The sequence below is a fragment of the Papio anubis genome, chromosome 16, assembly GCF_008728515.1.
Source record: "Papio anubis isolate 15944 chromosome 16, Panubis1.0, whole genome shotgun sequence".
Classification (NCBI taxonomy): Eukaryota; Metazoa; Chordata; class Mammalia; order Primates; family Cercopithecidae; genus Papio; species Papio anubis.
Window position 1 is genome coordinate 6,926,330 of NC_044991.1, and position 20,503 is coordinate 6,946,832.

The 20,503-nt window shown below is 38.3% G+C and overlaps 1 protein-coding gene across 7 annotated transcripts in view; it reads left to right on the top strand.

Annotated features, from left to right (window-relative positions):
* Nucleotides 1-20,503, top strand: part of EFCAB6 (EF-hand calcium binding domain 6) — a 306,691-nt gene that overhangs the window by 93,023 nt on the left and 193,165 nt on the right. For all 7 annotated transcript variants that reach the window (XM_003905667.4, XM_031656221.1, XM_021921653.2 and 4 more), the window contains 2 exons: nt 9,812-9,936; nt 15,126-15,274. In XM_003905667.4, the coding sequence (XP_003905716.2) occupies nt 9,812-9,936; nt 15,126-15,274 (274 nt within the window). The remainder of the gene's footprint in view (nt 1-9,811; nt 9,937-15,125; nt 15,275-20,503) is intronic.

The window sequence follows — 20,503 nt, forward strand, 5'->3', positions numbered from 1 at the left end:
ATGAATCCAGACAGGCCCCAGGGTATCAACCAAACAAAGAAAATACAGGCATATCTGTGTGTGTGCTGACTGCTCCACCAACTGGCCATTCCCCAGCTCTCTCATTCCCTTCAGGTCTCCCTATTCCCTGCTACTCAACAGTATTAAAAGTATGCCAATTAACAGCCCTACAATTGTCTGTAAGTGTTCGAGTGACAGGAACTCAGTTTAAGTCAAAAGCTGGAAATGACTAAGCTTGGTAAGGAAGGAATGACGAAAGCCAAGATAGGTCAAAAGCTAGGCTCCTTGTGCCAAACAATCAGCCAAGTTGTAGATGCAAATAAAAAGTTCTTGAAGGAAATTTAAAGTGCTACTCCAGTGAACACGCGACTATTAAGAAAGTGAAACAGCCTTATTGCTGATATGGAGAAGGTTTGAGTGGTCTGTATTGAAGACCAAAGCAGCCACAACATTCCCTTACACCAATGCCTAATCTGGAGCAAGGCCCTAGCTCTCTTTAATTCTATGAAGGCTGAGAGAGATGAGGAAGCTGTAGAAGAAAAGTTGGAATCTAACAGAGGTTGGTTCATGAGGTTGAAGGAAAGAAGCCATCTCCATAACATAAAAGTCCAAGATGAAGCAGCAAGTGCTGATGGAGAAGCTGCAGCAAGTTATCCAGAAGACTTAGTTGAGATCACTGATGAAGGTGGTGGCTGTGCTAAACAGCAGATTTTAAACAAAATAGCTTTATATTGGAAGAAGATGCTAGTTAGGACTTTCTTGAGCTAGAGAGTAGTCAATGCCTGGCTTCAAAGCCTCAAAGAACAGGATGACCCTCTTGGGAGGGGCTAATGCAGCTAATCACTTTAGGTTGAAGCCAATGCTCATTTACCGTTCTGAAAATTCTAGGGCTGTTAGGAATGATGCTAATTTTACTCTGCCTGTGCTCTGTAAATGGAACAGCAAAGCCTAGATGGCAGCACATCTGCTTACTGCATGATTTACTGAATATTTTAAGCTCACTGTTGAGACCTACTGCTCAAAAAAGATTCCTTTCAAAGTATTACTGTTCATTAATAATGCACGTTGTCACCCAAGAGATCCAATGGAGATGTACAAGGAGATTAATGTTGTTTACATGCCTGTTAACACAATATCCATTCTGCAGCCCATGGATCAAGGAGTAGTTTCAACTTTCAAGTCCTATTATTTAAGAAATGCATTTTGTAAGTCTACAGCTGTTATAAATAGTGATTCCTCTGATGAATCTAAGAAGAATATTGAAAACCTTTTGGAAGGGGTTCACCATTTTAGATGCCATTAGAACATTTCTGATTCATAGGATGAGGTCAAAATATCAACATGAATAGGAATTTGGACGAAGTTTATTCCAACTCTAATGGATGACTTTAAGGGGTTCAGGACCTCAGTGGAGGAAGTAACTGCATATGTAGTGGAAATAGCAAGAGAACTAGAATTAAAAGTGGAGCCTGAAGATGTGACTATATTGCTGTAATCTTTTGATCAAACTTTAAGGGACGAGTTGTTTCTTATGGATGAGCAAAATAAGTGGTTTCTTGAGATGAAATCAACTCCTGGTAAAGATGCTGTGAACATTGTTAAAATGACAACAAAAAGTTTAGAATATTAGATGATCTTAGTTGATAAAGCAGCAGCAGAGTTTGAGAGGATTGACTCCAGTTTTGAAAGAAATTCTATTGTGACTAAAATGCTATCAAACAGCATCACTTGCTACAGAGAAACCTTTCATGAAAGAAAGAGTCTATTGATGCGGCAAACTTTACTGTTCTCTTATTTTTTTAAACGTCCCGTGGCTCATGCCTATAATCCCAGTACTTTGGAAGGGTGAGGTGGGAGGATTGCTTGAGGTCAGGAGTTTGAGACCAGCCTGGGCAACATAGCAAGACCCTGTATCCACAAAAAATAACAACAAAAAAAAATTAGTTGGGCATGGTGGTTCATGCCTGCAGTCCCAGCTACTTAGGAGGCAGAGGCAGGAAGATCACTTGAGCCCAAGGGTTTGAGGCTGCAGTGAGCTGTGATGGCACCACTGCACTCCAGCCTGGGTAACAGAGCAAGAGCCTGTCTCTAAAAACAAACAAACAAAAAATCTCAAAAAACTGCCACAGCCACCCCATCTTCAACCATCACCCTGATCAGTCAGCAGCCATTAACATCAAGACAAGACCCTCTACCAAGAAAAAGATTATGACTCACTGAAGGCTCAGATGATGATCAGCATTTTTTCACCATATTTTAAAATTAAGGCATGTACATTGTTTTTTTCAGACATAAGATATTACACTTAATAGATAGTATAGTATCATGTAAACATAACTTTTATCTGCATTGGGAAGCCAGAACATTCACATTATTTTTTTGTTTTATTCACTTGACCATGGTGCTCTAGAACAGAACTCACAGTATCTCCAAAGGTTGCCTGTGGTGCTGTCCAGAGCAGTGCAACGGTCATTTCTAGGTTTTGATTTATCTTCTAATTCCTTCTTAAGTCATGAAGAAGTTGATCCTTCTATCTCACTGACCCAGCTTCCTTAATCATATTTGTTCAGTTGCTTCTCTCTCTCTTGCGTTTATCTTTCCAGTCATTTTGGTTATTTGAATCATATTTTCTAGTAGATTCCTCAGCAAATCACCATGGAAACGATATTCTTTGATTTCTTACATAATCGTGTTTGTCTGTGGCCTTAATACTTGAAAAATCCAGGCCAAGTGCAGTGGATCATACCTGTAATCCCAGCATTGTGGGAGGCCAAAGTGGCCAGATGGCTTGAGCCCAGGAGTTTGAAACCTGCCTGGGCAACATGGCGAAACCCCGTCTCTACTGAAAATACAAAAATTAGCCAGGCGTGGTGGTGCATGCCTGTAACTCATGAGGCTGAGGCAGGAGAATCTCTTGAACCCAGGAGGTGGAGGTTGCCGTGAGCCCAGATCATGCCACTTCACTCCAGCCTGGGAGACAGAACAAGACTCTGTCTCAAAAAAAAAAAAAATTTATTTTTCTGGATGTAAGATCCTTACCTCAAATTGTCTTTCCTTAAGTATCTTAGAAATCCTTATCCATTATCTGATGATATAAACTTTTGTGGAGGAAGAGTTTGATGACAATCGGATTTTGTTTTCCTTATTCATAATTTGATCTTTTTGTCTGGATGCCCTGATAATTAAAAAAAATGTAAAACCCAATACATTTTGCTAGACTATGTCATGATATTAGGTACTTATGGTTGATTGATTCCCTGAGTACATTGTGTACTATTTAGGTTTTCATCTGAGTCTCTTTTTTAAAAAAAATTCAACTTTTAGATACAGGGGTACGTGTACAGGCTTCTTACACAGGTATATTACACCCAAGTAGTGAGCATAGCACCCAATAGGTAGTTTTTCAATCCACATCCTCTCCATTTCTCCTCCTCCAGTAGGCCCTGCTGTCTGTTATTCCCATGCTTATATCCATGTGTATTCAATGTTTACCTCCCACTTATAAGTGAGAACACGCAGTGTTTAGTTTTCTGTTCATGTGTTAGTTCGCTTAGAATTGTGGCCTTCAACTCCATGCATGTTGCTGCAAAGGACGTGGTTTTATTCTTTTTTATGGCTGTGTAGTATTCTGTGGTATATCCATATTACATTTTCTTTATCCAATCCACCACTGATGGGCGCCTATGTTGATTCCATGTCTTTGCTCTGGTGAATGAACAATGAACATATGAGTGCATGTGTCTTGTTGGCATAATAATCTATCTTCCACTAGACATATATGCCCAGTAATTGGATTGCTGGGTTGAATAGTAGCTTTGTTTTAAATTCTTTGAGAAATCTCCAAACTGCTTTCCACAGTAGCTGAACTGATTTACATTCCCACCAACAATGCCTAAGTGTTCCCTTTTCTCTGCAGCCTTGCCAGCATCTGTTGTTTTTTGACTTTTTTTTTTTTTTTTTTTTTTTTTGAGACAGAGTCTCGTCAGACTGGAGTGCAGTGGCGCGATCCCGGCTCACTGCAACCTCTGCCTCCCGGGTTCAAGTGATTCTCCTGCCTTATCCTCCCAAGTAGCTGGGACTATAGGTGCACGCCACCACGCCTAGCTAATTTTAGTTTAGTTTTTTTTTTTTTTAAGTAGAGATGGGGTTTCACCATGTTGACCAGGATGGTCTCAATCTCTTGACCTCATGATCTGCCCACCTCGGCCTCCCAAAGTGCTGGGATTACAGGCGTGAGCCACCACGCCCCACCTTTTTGACTTTTTAATAATAGCCAATCTGATTGGTGTAAGATGGTATCTCATTGTGGCTTCATTTGCATTTCTCTGATGATCAGTGATTATAAGCATTTTTTCATATGTTTGTTTGCCATGTGCATGTCTTCTTCTTTTGAGAAGTGTCTGTTCATGTCCTCTGCCCATTTTTCTTAATGGCTATTTGTTTTTCTCATTGTTGGAGGCTTGTGTTTAAATCTTTTTGAGACGAGTCTTGCTCTGTCAGCTTCAGGCTGGAGTGCAGTGCCAGATCTCAGTCACTTGTAAGCTCCGGCCTGGAGTTTATTCTCCTACTCCCAGCCTCGGTAGTTGGACTATGTGGCGCCTCGGGCCAACCCTACTCGCCAGTTTTTTTTTTTGCATTTTTTAGTAGAGACGGGGTTTCACTGTGTTAGCCAGGATGGTCACGATCTCCTGACCTTGTGATCCGCCCGTCTCGGCCTCCCAAAGTGCTGGGATTACAGGCTTGAGCTACCGCGCCCGGCCTAAATTCCTTATAGATTTTAGATATTAGGACTTTGTCAGATGCATACTTTTCAAATATTTTCTCCCATTCTGTAGGTTGTCTGTTTATTGATAAGTTTCTTTTGCTGTGCAGAAAAGTTCTTTAGTTTAAGAAGGTCCTGCTTATCAATTTTTATTTTTGTTGCAATTGCTTTTGGGGACTTAGCCAAAAATTATTTGCCTGGGTTGATGTTGAGAAGGGTATTTCCCAGTTTTTCTTCTAGATTTTTATAGTTTGAGGTCTTCCATTTAATTCTTTCATCCATCTTGAGTTAATTTTTATGTATGGTGAAAGGTAAGGGTCCAGATTCATTCTTCTGCATCTGGATAGCCTGTTATCCCAGTACTATTTATTTAATAGGGAGAACTTTCTCCATTGCTTATTTTTGTCTGCCTTGTCAAAGATCAGATGTTTTAAGTGGGTGACTTTATTTCTGAATTTCCTATTCTGTTCCGTTTGCCTATGTGCCTATTTTTGTACCAGTATCATGCTGTTTTGGTTTCTATAGTCTTATAGTGTAGTTTGAAGTTGGGTAGAGTGATGCCTTCAGCTTTGTTCTTTTTGCTTAGGATTGCTTTGGCTATTTGAGCTTTGGGTTTTGTTTTGTTTTGTTTTGTTTGTTGTTCCATATGAATTTTAGGATAGCTTTTTCTAATTCTTGAAGAGTGACGTTGGGAGCTAGATTGGAATTGCATGGAATCTGTTAATTGCTTTGGGCAGTATGGCCATTTTAATGATACTGATTCTTTCAATCCATAAGCATAGAATATTTTTCCACTTATTTGTGTCATCCCTAATGTCTTTCAGCAGTGTTTTGTACTTCTCCTTGTAGAGATCTTTCACCTCTTTGGTTAGCTGTATTCTCAGGTATTTTATTTTCTTTGTGGCTATTGTACATGGGATTGTATTCTTGATTTGACTCTCAGTCTGGACATTATTGATGTATAGAAATGCGACTGATTTTTGTACATTGATTTTGTGTACTGATACCTTGCTAAAATGATTTATCAGTTCTAATAGACTTTTGGCAGAGTCTTTAGGGTTTTCCAGATATAGAATCATATTGTCAGCAAAGAGAGATAGTTTGACTTCTTTTTATCCTATGTAGGTGCCTTTTCTTTCTTTCTCTTGCCTGATTCCTCTGGCTAGGACTTCCTCTTTAATTTCCTGAATTGTGATTTTTAGTATTTTTTCCATTCCATTGTTTGGTTTTCTTCTCAGTGATTCATATCATGTGTATTGGATCTTTTGGATCCCCCATCCAAAAGATAGGATCTTTTTCCCCCCCTCTCTTCTCTTCTATACCATAACTTCCTCACAAGTCCTTCTTCCTCCCTTTTTTCTTACTTTCTTCCTCCCTCCCTTCCTCTCTCTTTTCCTCCCTCTCTCCCTTCTTTGTTTCCTTCCATGATATAACTCTTATTTCACCTTCTATTACTATTGTGTTTATTTGTTCTTGTGTTTCTTTTAGTTTAGTCTTCATTTCTTACTTTATTTTATTTTTAGAGACAAGGTCTTGCTCTGTCACCCAGGCTGGAGTGCAATGGTATGATCATAGCTCACTACAGCTTTGAACTCCTGGGCTCAAGCAGTTCTCCTGCCTCAGCCTCCCTAGTAGCTTGGACCACAGGTACATGCTACTGTGCCTGGCTAATTTTTTTTTTAAATCTTTTGTAGAGACAGGTTCTGCTTTGTTGCCCATGCTGGTCTTGAACTCCTGGCTTCCTGCCTCGGTCTCTCAAAGTGCTGGGATTACATGTGTAAGCCACTGTGCCTAGCTTAGTCTCCTTTCCTTTCCTTTTTCCTTTCCTTTCCTTCATCCCAGCCTAATCTTCATTTCTGAAATGATTTTTTTTCGGCTTTATTGAGATATAATTGACGAGTTAACATTGTATATATTTAAGATATACAATGTGATGATTTGATGTTCATATGCGTTGTGAAATGTTTATTATAATAAATTAGTTAACACCTCCATCACCTCACATGGATACCTTTTTTTGTGTGTGGTGAGAACACTTAACATCTATTCTCTTAGCAAATTTCATGGTGACTATTAGTTAATAATACAACGTTTTATACCTGACATGTTTTTTGTAATATGCTCCTGATTTCTGTCATCTAAGTTCTGAGTTTTCTGACTCTGATTGATACTGCTCCATGACTCCTATCATTGAAACAGTATTATGAATCAATACGTAGCTAATACATACTGAATATCTACCAAGTGCCAGGCATGTACCTCTATCAGCTCATCTAATCCAGGTAGCAATTCCATGACAAAGGTACTGTTTTCTATCTCTTCTTGCAAATAAGGAAACAAAAGCACACCACTGCATAGCTAGTAAGTGGCAGAGCCAGTCAGCAAATTTTTTTGGGGAAAATATGTTATATAAGAACAAATTACCAAGAGCTGGTTAGAGGTTTGATGCTGTTTTCACCTCTATAAGAGAGTCGCTAGTTCATATATTTGCAGAAACCTTTTATCTCTGGCTTTTCTAAATATGGAACAATGTACTCTATTAATTTTGCGAACTTCTGTTTTGGTTCCATTTGTGTTCTCAATAAGCCATCACTATCTTGCTTATGAAAAGCACCATCTATTTGGGCACGTGAAGAAAGATGCTGGGGAGCAGATTTCCTTTCGCCTGCAGTGAACGTAAACCACACTGTAAGCTTTGGATTGCTTCTCTACCCAGTTTCACATCAGGTAGCATCATCCTTCAGAGGAAATTTTGAGAAAATCAGAAGGTTGCAGGAATTATCAAGCTGCCTTGGAGAATGAAAGCTGGTAGAATTGTGGTGAGAGAGGCGTCACTGAATACACCGTACTGAGTGCTGTCACTCAGTGCTGTCAGCCTGTGAGAGCAGCCACAGGGCATGTGCACAGACCTGCGGGCCGGGAGCTCCCCAGGGCAGGCCTCACACCCTAACCCCTTCTCCACCCTTCTGATCCAGACATGTTGTTTAAACAGAGCCCCAGTGGGCTTCCTGAGATGTGCCATGAGAGCACCAGTGTTACAGGTGGACTGAGAACAGGATGTGTCCAAGAGGGGCTGGAGGCCTCTGTGTGCTGGACCACTTCAGGTCCTGCTTCTGTGACACGGCTTCCTCATCTTTCAGCGAGGGCCCTCGCAGCTCGAATGTCCTGAGACCCCAGGTTTCAAATGCCCAAGCCCACTGTGGCTGTAGAATTCCAGACCAAGACCAAATTTGTTGTTATTAAATTATTATTATTATTGCTATTATTTGAGATGGAGCCTCTCTCTGTCACCAGGCTAGAGTGCAGTGGCATGATCTCAGCTCACTGCAACCTCCGCCTTCCAGGTTCAAGCAGTCCTCCTGACTCAGCCTCCCGAGTAGCTGGGACTATAGGAGTGTGCCGCTATGCCCAGCTCATTTTTGTGTTTTCAGTAGAAACGGGGTTTCACCATGTTGGCCAGGTTGGTCTCAAACTCCTGACCTCAGGTGATCTGCCGGGCTTGGCCTCCCAAAGTGCTGAGATTACAGGCATTAGCCACTATGCCTGGCCATGACCAAGTTCTAAAGACCAGCTTTGTCTTTTATTGTATAGAGGGATCTTTTTTTTCTCTCCTTTCTCTTTTTTGGAGCTAGGAAATGGAATTCCAGATGACTGGCAGTTTGTTAACTGCAGCTGAATTAAGTGTGCTTAATTTGGCTGAAGCGTATTTGCAGACATTTTAGGAAATAAATCTGGGAAACCGTTTGTGATTCTTTGCAGTCAACTTTGAGAAAGAAAATGGCTATATTTTAGATTTATTTCATTCTCTTTTGTTATAAAAATAATACATGCTTGTTTCAAAAAAGCCAGAAAACAAAAACACTAAATAACAATCCCATATAATTCTACTACCTGAATCCCACCACTGTATTCTTTTTCACGTAGTATTCTCTCAGATTTTGTTTCTGATGCTTACATGGATGGATGGATGGATGGATGGATGGATGGATGGAAAGATATACAGCATAAGTGTTAAAATGAAATTATGCTAATTATTCCTTTAAAATCATGAGGCAATATATAGCAAAGAACATTTCCCACATCTGTTAATTTAGACGTGTATCTTTGTTTTTAAAGTCTGTGTAGCATTTCATAGGCTTGATGAACCATTCATTTATAAAATTCATCTTCTATGAATGGGCATTTAGATTGTTTCATTTTTTTCTCTTATAAAGAAAAGTGCAGAAAATATCCTTATCCCTGTGAATTCGGTGAGTGGCCCTATTATTCTATGAGTACAAAGCTCTAGAAAAGGATTTAAGCATATTCAAGTACCAAGTTTTTATACACAAGCCAGAACTGGTTCTTATTATTCCCTTTACTCCTTGCCTATTTGACAAGTAGAAAAAAAAGTTAACTTGTTTTAATTAGACTTTAAAAATTATCAATGAGCTTGAGTAGTCCATATATTTATTGGATGCTTTAAAATTCTTTTTATGTGAATTATCTGTCTATAACCTTAGTCTACTGTTCTATTGGATGTTTATTTTATTGATTCATAAGAGCCACTCATATATTATGAAAATTAACCTGTATTTCTTATGGATATTAACAATAGTTCTTCTCCGCTCATTATTTTTTCACATTAACTTGTGGCTTCTTTTTTAACCAAACAAAAATCAAGTATTTATGTTGTCAGACTTATCCTTTATTTAAATAAATTCTGGCTTTAGTGTTTTCCTTGGCAAGGCTTTCTCACACAGAGATTATGTAGTATGTAACAGTCATCTTAATTTTCTTCTATTTTTATGGTTTTATTATTCTATTTAGTGTACATTTCACTCTATCTAGTGTTTATCCTAGAGTAAGATAGTGAGTAGATGATTACTTTCATTTTTTCCAAAATGTTTAGCCAGTTATTTCAACACCATTAATCAGATGGTTCATCATTTTCTTGGTTTATTCAAGCCTTACTTTTTTTTACCAAACAGGTAATGATTAAAATGTAACAATATTTAAATGTTTAACCTTTGACAGTGTTGATAAGCTAAAGCTATTTTGTTTCAATAGAGGTCTCATTGGAGAATCAACAAGCCAAAAATTCCAAAAAGGAGCGTTTGCTCAGTTCTGCATCATCTGAAGATACCTGGAGAAACTACTCCTTGGATGAAATTGAGAGGAACTTTTGTCTAGAAGTAAGATGTTTTCCTAAGCCACAGTTACCTACAGAGTAAACACAGCAAAGTAGACAATATGAAAAACTATTAGGTTTACACATTATTTCTAAAATTTGTTTCGATCCTACCTATGTCTCCCCCAATACTGAGACCCCTCCTACCTCCCAATAACAGCAATACATTGATGATCGATAATAGTGATGGTGATGTGAAATTAATTTTTAAGTACATCCTTTGTGCTACTCACATACTAACTCTCATAAGACATATAAAGAAATAATGCAACTTTATAGAGTAACGTAAAGGAAAACATGAATAAGTGAAGAATTCTTTTCTGATTCTTGGATTGGAAGATTTAGTATTAATGCCCGTTGTTCCTATATTAGGATATATATTTTTTCTTTTGAAAAATTATAATAGAGGACTTACTCTACACATATAAATTATTTTATTAAGGCATAATAATTAAGACAGTATGGCACTGGTGCAGCAATGGACATTCAAATGGATTTAAAAGGATAGTTGGCTAATGAACCACTCTTTATATGTGAACTTAGCCTGTGATGTGAAGCATTTCAATAAAGTGTAGTGAGAGAGGCTTATTTGGTAATTATTATTGAGATAATTTGCTATCCAGCCATTTTGGGGAATGAATCTTATAACCTTCCACTCTTCACCAAAAATAAATACTATCCTCATCAACGATTTAAATTTAAGTAATGCGGGTAAACATTTGTTAATCTTGAAATTTAGAATCTCTTATAAGCATGAAGTAAAGCCCAAAAGCCTTAAAGAAAAAGACTGATAAAATTTAACTTCAGAAAAATGAAAAATCCTTTATACAGCAAAACTTTGTATAAACATATGATAAACTTGGCACAATATGTGCAACATACATGACAGATGAATAATTCCCAACATTCATAAAACTTTTACATATTATTAATATAAATGTTCAATAGATGGATGTCAATGCAGGAAGAACTCACAAGGCCAGTGTCGATAAGATTGTTGGAGAAGTGAGCACTGTCATGTCTGTGGGTAATTTGGTTAAATTTGTTTTCTCTAGTTGTTGTTAATGACTTTCTTGTTTTCGTAAAAACATGACCATTGCAAAAAAAATGTAAGCAATTCTAAAAAGTACAAAGAAGAAAGTAATAAACTATTCACAATCCACCACCCAGAAAGAATCAAAGGCAACATTTGGTGAACATAATTCTGGACCTCTCTTTATTCGTGTATGGAAGGACGGCTGCATCAGTGGGTAGGTGGAGACATAGATAGAAATAATTTTATAAGAAGAGGATCATACTCCTTTTTAAAAATAAAACGTATTTAATTTAAATTTCCCAGAAGAAAAGGAAATGTGACCGTCACCATCATAATTAACTCTTTTCTGGGATGTTGCCTGTGCTTTCCTGGTGGTCTGTTCAGTCTTCACAGGAGCCCCGTGAGCAGCGAGTGCACTGTGATCATCCCAGCTGAGGACACTGTGGCACGAATAGGTTAAATGAGTCCAGCTGAGTCCTGGGGCTGAGTGTAAACAGCCCACACAGTGCAGGCATATCCTGCCCTTAACCCTGCAACACTGTCCTCAAGGGAAAGCGGAGACACTTCTGAACTCTGGGTGAACATTTCTTGCCCACAAGACATATGAGGTCCCCAAAGGGACTTTGAGGCGAGAAAAGAGATTTAAAAAGCTATGAAGAGCTGGAGAAACTATGTTTCTGAAGGATGTTTCCATTTCAGACAGTATAGGCTGGCTTTCTGCTATGAAACTCGAAGTGACGGGCACTGGTTTCTTCCTACGCCTCCCTCCCACCCCACCATTTTTGCTCTTTATAGTTTGTCCTTAGCTGAGTTTGTAATATTTATATTCTGTTCCGTTGCCATCATTCCCCCTGTTGTTTTGACTTTGTTTGATATTTGCATGAATTTAATGTGCATCACGACAGTGCAGCACTGATCACAGTTTATCCGTCTCAGAGTCCTTTATTTTGATTTATTTTTTGGTTGGCTGGATTTCATTGTCAAGTAATTTCCTTAAGAAAGGCCCATGGGTGCCTTATTCCCTTTGTTTTTTTCATAGTTGAAACTATGTGCCTTTTGCTTTTATACTTGAACAGCAAGTTGGGTGGCTATAATCCTTCCATCATGCTTTCTTTTCCTTGTAATGTTGTAAATATTTTTTCCATTGTCTTCCAGCATTGGTTGTTGCTGTGAAAATAACCTGGGGTCAACCAGATTTCTTTCCCCCTTGTAGGTGGTTTCTTTTTTTACCTGGATTCCTGAAGCTTTTTTTTTTTTCCTTGATCCTTGAAATTTACAAAGCAAAACGGAGCTATATCTTGGCATGGAGCATTTTGACAAAGTTTCCTGGAACACAGTGTGATGTACAGATTCAGTTCTTCCTTTGTTTCAGGAAAATCAATGTGGTGGCAAGCAATGGATACTGTGCCATAGTACTAAAATCATCTCCTCTCTCTCCCTTCCTCCTTCTTCCTTCCTTCCACAGTAGTCCCTGTTATCCTTATATTGGATCATCTTTGCCTCTCCTTGATAGCTGTCATCTTCTCTCAAGTTGATTTAATTCTTTTGTCCCTTTCCTCTGCTTCATTGAGATTCTTCCACGGCACTCCTTTAATACTAATTTAAATCTCATCCTTGCCTCTTATTCTTGCTGTGTCTAATTTATTAGTTCCTGTAATGGTGCTATTTTTGTTTTCTATTTTCTTAGCTTAGAAATATTCCTTCTCTTCTCAATGAAAATTTCTAAAAAGTTATTTTATCATTTTCAAGATTTTCTTTTAATTAATTGATTTTCTAATTTAGTTGCTTTTTGTGACATGAAATTTTTGCAGGGGATGTGTTCATATTCTTTCATATTCTGCCTTCTTCCGTTCTGGGTTCTTTGTCTTTGCCTGACCCTTCTTTCTCTTGTTCCCGTCATATGTTGGCATAGTTGCAAAACCATTTATTTTCATCCTGTTTGTACTCAGGATGAGATTCACTCATATTATGGGTATAGCCGTGTTATCATTTTCACTGCTGTACAGTTTCCCTTATCTAAATATTTTATAAGTTATACATTCTCCCTATGGATGGATATTTGGATTGCTTCCTGTTGTGTGCCAATCCAAACAGTGCCACCATAAGTGGTCGTAAGCTTAGGTTCTGGTCCACAGGTGCCAAGGCTTCTCTGGGAATTACACCTAGGAGTGGAGTTGTGAGCTGGGTTGTAGAGAACACGCCCCTCAGGCTCAATGTACGGTAGCCTATTGCTTGCCACTATATTGATTTACACTCCCACCAGAAGCACGTGAGCACTCCTGCCGTTCCACGTTCCCTCAGCACTTGATACTGCTAAGCTTGTACATTTCTGCCAGTCTGATGCAGATGAAATGCTATCTCAGCTATAATTTTTGTTTATTTCACTTTTTACTAATGTGTTAACAGCTTTTTATATTTTATAACTTTTTATAACTTTTTGATAAAAATATATCCACTTTTAATAAATATTTATTGAGTGCCAACCACATGCCAATAATGTGCTTCATTCTAGATAATTATTTGTGAACAAAACAGATACGATCTCCGCTTGTGTAGAGATCACATTACCTTGTATCAGGGAGAGAGTTATTAAACTAGTAAAAAGTCATGAATACAATTTTTTTTAGTGGAATGATGAAAAAGACCAGGGTGTTATGAGAGAGAATAACAATAGGGACCTCATTTAGATTTAAGATCAAGGAAACATTTGTAAGAACTAAACATATGAAGATGGAAATTGGATGTACCCTTGGCTTTTCCATCAAGAATATGATGGTATGTGAAGGTGAGACTACCAGGTATTTTTATTTCCTTCTTTATACTTTGCTGAATTGCTTGCATTTTTTAAACAAAGGCTTGTACTTTCTATATAAACAGTAACAATGAAAATTTCTAAAAAGTTGTATTTGTCACAAAGACAGTATTTCGGTTTCATACCTTACCCTTTTTCTAAAAGCTCTTGATCATCGCAGAAACACTCTCCTGAAGAAAAAAAAAGTATGGAAAACCAAATGTCATTAAGACATTAAAAATGGGTTTTATCAATCCAGTAACAGCACTGAGCCCCCGTTCCACGCCAGGCTCTTGCCTCTTGCTTCTCTCTGCAGTCTTCCCCCAGGCATTGTGTCAGATGCAGCCCACCTCCCTGAAAGAGAGATGGACAAAGTTAGCTGCACTTTGGGTGAATGTTATGCAACTTTCTAAGAAGCTTAGGTCCTTTGTAATAAACTTAGATCGCTCAATATTTTTATTAAAGATGTTTCCCTTTAGATACCAATATTCCTATACACACTAAGGAACATTTAGTGATTCTGCTGCTTATTCCTTTAGTGGATCGAGATCCTTGTACATACATTTCCATGTTGCAGCAGCTCTTTAAGAAAGTAACCTTTTGTACCAAGTTGTTGGTGATTTTGTTTATCTTCTTATCCCAGTTAGCAGGAAAAAATTGAATTCAGACAAAGTGGGATGGTTGAAGATACTGGAGAATATTGTTATTACTCAGTAATAAACAGCAGGAAAACCTTTGGAAATAAAACCAATCTTCACAGTATTTTTATGAGTCATATAAAAATCAGTGGTTAACCCACGTTACTGCATTTTAGAAGCCCCATAAGCAAGCTTGTTCACCCAGGTTCTTTGTAATTCCTCATTTAAAAAAAGAATGATTAAAGAAATGTCCAATGTATATTCTGTTTATGCAGTCCTTATATGAATAATTTTCCTTACTGTAAAAACTACTTGTATTTTTAATAAAATATTACCAGCTTTTTTGTTTGATTGGCCTGACTTAATCAGGAGAAGCATAGCGTGGGCTCACAGTAGGGAAAAGCTTGAAAGGATATTAAGGAAGATGTATCAAACCGGCAGATCCAGCAAGTATTTTTAGCTCTGAAATTTGAGGTGGAGCTCTTCTATGTGCTGTTTTTCCCTGGGAAACGTGTCTGCCTTGTCACTTGAGTAGCTGTGACTGGGAATACTGTTTTGTAGTGAGCTCATCAATTAAACATTTGAAGTTCAGTACATGCCATAGTAACCTTTTTGATCAGTTTTTGGAGAGAAAAATGTGAAGAGGTTTTTGGTAAAAATAAAATGGTTGAATAGCTCCATGAAGTTGATATTTATGAATGCCACACTCTAATTTCAATTTATTACAGCTTTCAAAGTCCTATGAAAAGATTGAAAAGGCCCTCAGTGCAGGGGACCCCTGTAAAGGTGGCTACGTGTCTTTTAATTATCTAAAGATTGTCCTGGACACCTTTATATACCAAATACCAAGAAGAATTTTTATCCAGTTAATGAAAAGGTAAGAGTCTCATTGTTTCCTTGACATTTTTTCCCCAAACGTCAACCGTAAGAATAAGGCACAGCTTCGTTTATTTTTTATTAATGTTTTAGACTTTTTATTACTGAAAATTTAAAACGTATACAGAAGTAAAGAGAATAATATAGTGAATCCATGAATGTACCCACTACCCAGCTTCAACAGTGGTCAAATCTTGGCCAATTATTTCATTTGTATTTCTGCTCATTTTCTTCAACCCCAGATATTTCTGAAATAAATACCAGATAGCATATTTCCCTCTCTCTCTAAAAAATAAGAACTCTTTTTAGAAACAAGGTGAAAATACAGTTTTCACATCTAGTAGAGTTATCAATCATATTAATAAATATCCAGTCAAGGTTCAAATCTAACTGCTTGCCTCATGTTTTCTAATTTAAATTTATTTAAGTCAGGATCCAAATTAAGTCTGTAGTTACAACTGGTTGATTTATCACAATTCTTTTTAGAACTATAGCCCTCCTCTCCAGTTTTTAATTTTAGAAGTAATCTGGATTATTCGTTATGGGGACTTTCTTACAATCTGGATTTGACTGCTTGTAACCCACAGTGACATTTAACATGTTCCCTGTCTCCCTCCCCTAACTCCCTACCCTAAATTGATAGTTAGATATAGATGTACAGACCCATGTTCATTGTGTGTGTGTGTGTGGGGGGGGAAGTACTTCATAGGTGGTGGCAAACATATATAGACTGTCTCTCTTTTCGTGATCTTATCAATCATTGTTGATCATACCTAGATCCATTCATTCACTGGAGATTGTAAAATGATGACATTCTGTGTCTATCGTTTCTTCTTCTCTTACTAGTTAGAGGACTTCTGTAATAACAACTTCCCCTCTCCAACTATTTGGTAATAACAAGACACAGTTAGTATAAGAGAGGCAAGATATCCTTGACTCTTTCTTTGCATTTCCTACTTTCCAAAATAATAAACTGGTTCCCTAGCATCCTCCAAAAGTGAACAATGAGTGGTTTTGTTTAAAATTATTTTTTCTTAATAATGATTATGGACTCATGACTTTAAACATATTTGTGTCTCAATTCATTACAGCTGTTATATTGATACTCAATTTGTTCCATCTTGGCCAGTGGGAGCATTTTCATGTTGGTTCCAACATCCTGTTGATGTGACCGGATAGTCTTTGACAACTTCCTTGCTTTCCTGTATGACAAACGTTCCAGGCTCTTCTTGTACATCCCTTGCCTGGGACCTGGCATGAGCCATTTCTCCAAGGATCCCTGTTCTATTCAATTTGAAATGGTATATGTAGACCACAATCTAGGTTAGGAATATTCTCTTTACCTGTTTTTCTGTCCAGGTAAGACAGAGAACCTTTTCTGGGGGGAAGTAAAGTAGAAGCTAATGGAAAGATTGTCCTGTCAAACTCTGGGTAATTGATAGGTGCCATGCAGGCTTCCTAGAAAGGAGAGGCATGAGAAAAGGGGATGGAAACTGTGGCATGAAGCTACAGCAGCTGGATCCATTCCCCGCAGCACCCCACTTTCCTTGCCAGCTCCCTTTATGTCCAGAGAGAATCACCATGTATGAATACTGTGGCTTTTAGAGTGAAAGCAAAGTTTGGCCCTAGGAGTAAATATTTCCATGGCTCAGAAAACAGCTCTTTTGTTCTGTCTACACATGGTGACATTTTTCAGGAATTACTTTCTTGGATCACTAAAATTTATGCGACCATTTCTTCTTATCTCATTTTCAAAATTATGCAAATAATAATTTAATAGCAATAATAAAAATTAAAAGCAGATAGTCACCATCCATCTTACCTAACAAATTTACTATTTTCATTGTTCCACATTCTCTTCCATTTTTCTATTCACACACAAATATAATCTTTACATATCTGTAATCAGAGTGCATCACAGTTTTATATTGTGTTTTTTAAAATAGAAATGCATATTATAGACATTTTTCATATTGGCTTCATAGTCTTCAAAATTATAATTGTAATGAATGCGTACAATGTCATTCAGCTAACATTTGTTGAGTGCCTTTCTGTATCAGACATGGTGGTAGATGCTAAAAATGAAGAAATAAGGTTGGGCACAGTGGCTCATACATGTAATCCCAGCATTTTGGGAGGCTGAGGCAGGCAGATGACCTGAGGTCAGGAGTTCGAGACCAGCCTGGCCAACAAGGTGAAACTCCATCTCTACTAAATATACAAAAATTAGCCAGGCACGGTGGCGGGCACCTATAATCCCAGCTACTTGGGAGGCTGAGGCAGGAGAATCGCTTGAACCCAGGAGGCGGAGGTTGCAGTGAGCCGAGATCACACCACTGCACCCCAGCCTGGGTGACAGAGCGAGACTCTGTCTCAAAAAATGAAGAAATAAATAACAAATTGTCCCAAGCCAGAAAGACTTGCCAGAGTGACATCTATGAAGAATATGATGGGTGCATAGAATGCGTGTTTTGGGGGTTGAGGGTGGCCAGGGCCAAGGTGTTCTTATAACTTGTTCTATCCAGGGACCTAGGGATTTCTGAGTCTCGTTTTTGCATTCACCCTGAACTCCCAGTGGAACAGGTTACTGGAAACCATAGCAGAGTGAACACTCAAGTGCTGATATCATGAATGCTGTATTATATACCGTTCTCCTGGTACACATATCTGGAAGTACAGATTTGTCATATCTTCCTGGTCAACTGTTCCCTTTACTATTACATCATAGCCCTTTTATGCCTATGAATGCCTTTTGTGGGCTATCTTATCTGCTATTGAATTATAACAGTTTTAATTAGTATTTGTCAGGTATATCTTTTTCCAACGTTTTACTCTTTTATTGTGATAATTTAGGCATTTCTTATTAAATAGCATATATCTATTTTTTTAAAAATTCCAAAATTAACATCTTTGCTTTTTTAACTGTCAAGTTTAGTCTGTTTTCATTTATTGTGGTTAATATGTTTGGATTCTTCCCCCTACCTCTTATTTTGTACTATTATTTCTCCTGCTCTTTCTTCTTTTTTCTTTATTCCTTGTCTTTCTTGTTTGGTATTGGCTAAGTTTTCCTTTTTTTTGAGACAGAGTCTCACTCTGTCACCCAGCTGGAGTGCAGTGGCGTGATCTCAGCTCACCACAGCCTCTGCCTCCTGGGTTCAAGCGATTCTCCTGCCTCAGCCTACCAGGTAGCTGGGATTACCGGCATGTACCACCATGCCCAGGTAATTTTTGATTTTCAGTAGAGACAGGGTTTCGCCATGTTGGCCAGGCTCGTCTCAAACTCCTGACCTCAGGTGATCTGCCCACCTCAGCCTCCCAAAGTGCTGGGATTACAGGCGTGAGCCACTGTGCCTGGCCAACGTTCTTTTTTGTTTGTTTGTTTGTTTTCTTTATCACTCTTTTTTTTTTTTTCCTTCCACCATTTTAAGACTTAAATATCTTATTTCTATTCTCATAGTGGTTTTCCTTAGAATTTTCTTGTGTTCTAAACTTATAAAGTCTAAAGTTAATCAGTATTTCTACTGTCTTGAATGAAAAAGCACCTTCACCTTCCGTTTTGTCATTGACGTGGGCTTTGCTTCTGCCTGGTTTTGATGGGACCTGAGTTTATGACTGTTGTTTTTTTGACTCATGCCTGTTTAGGTTTCCCCATGATTACCGTTTGTTTGCTCATCACTGCCTCACAAACCTCACTCCTTTCTTCTGGAGTCAGTTTCCTGAGGTGTATCCTTTGGTAATCCTTTTGGCAAGGTCCTGTGAGTGTTTAGTTCAGTCTTTGTTTTCAGAAATATCTTCATTTTGCCCTACTCTTTAATGAAAATGTAGCAGGGAACAGAATTCTTGTTTGAGAATTATCTCCTCTTAGTACCACGAAGGTGCTCTTCACGGTCTTCTGGCCTCTGCTGTTGCTATGAGGTTCTGCTGTTTGTCTGTCATTCCTTTATAGGTGATTTCTTATTTAAGATTTTGTTTCTTTTGGTTACTTTACAGTTTCCCTGCCATGTATCTTGGTATAGATGTCTATTTAACCTTCCCACACTCCTGCTATTGCAATCTGAGAATTTGTATTTTTCAGAGTTTTTGAACGTTCTCAGCTATGATTCTTTGAATATTGTCTCCACCCCATTCTCACTGGTCTTTTCTTCTGGAACTCCTATTACATTACATAAATATTGGGTCTTCCCATTTCATTCTTCATGTCTCTTAAACTGTCTTTTATATTTTTCTTGTCTTTATCTCTTGGCTGCATTTTGGCTATTTTTCTAGGATCGATTTTGGTTCACTGCTATGCCAAATCTACTCCCAGTCTTGCACAATCACAAGTTTTCTAACCCCAAATGGGCATTAAAACTGTATTCCCTTTGAGCCTACACTAGATTTCAGGGTTGCTGTTAAATACGGGCTTGATAAAGCCTTGGGCTCTTGTTGCAACAGCTCACGTTCTTACTGTCCTTGACTTGGGTCCTTCCTTGCTCCTAATACGTATGGATTTCCCTTTCTTGGTTTCCACTTCAGCTCTGAATTTAAAATCATTTTGTTGATAGATTTATTCCAGTCTTTTTACTTATTTATTTATTCCACAGACTGGAGGGAGGTCCAGTGTTGCCAAAGGCCTCCTTTAATGTGTTCATGCTGGCTGGGAAGTTAGCAATGCCTCTTATAGTAAACAGAACTGAGATGAACCTTCGAGGGCTAAATAGGAGTTTCTGACACGGACACATTGGAAAAAGGCATTCCATCCAGAGAAAGCAAACAGCACTTTCAAAAGAGCTGGTTTGATTGGATCATGATCAATTGTTTGGGCACTTTATACATCAGACTATTTAACTGTTTGACTGCCAACTGGGCCTTTAGGTTCTTTATAATTTTGCATATGTTTGCCCAGTCAGTCAGTAAATAATTCTTGAGCAATTATTATATACCAGGCACTGTGCTAGACACCAAAGACTCATTGGAGAATAAGAAAGACATGATAGGTGCCCTCAAAGAACTGTGCCTGCTGGTGGGGGAGACCAGTACAAAGCAAACCTATGAATGATGAGCTAGAATATGCAATGTGATTCGTACTGGAAGGAATCAGCAGGGGACTACAATGGAGAATAACAAAGAGGAACTGCTTCTAATTCAGTGTTCTGGAAAGGCTTCTATGAAAAGGTGAGAGGCAGGAGGAGCAGCCACAGGAGGAACAGTGGGAGGAACCTCCCAGGAGCAAGCCTCTGGATCCAAGGAC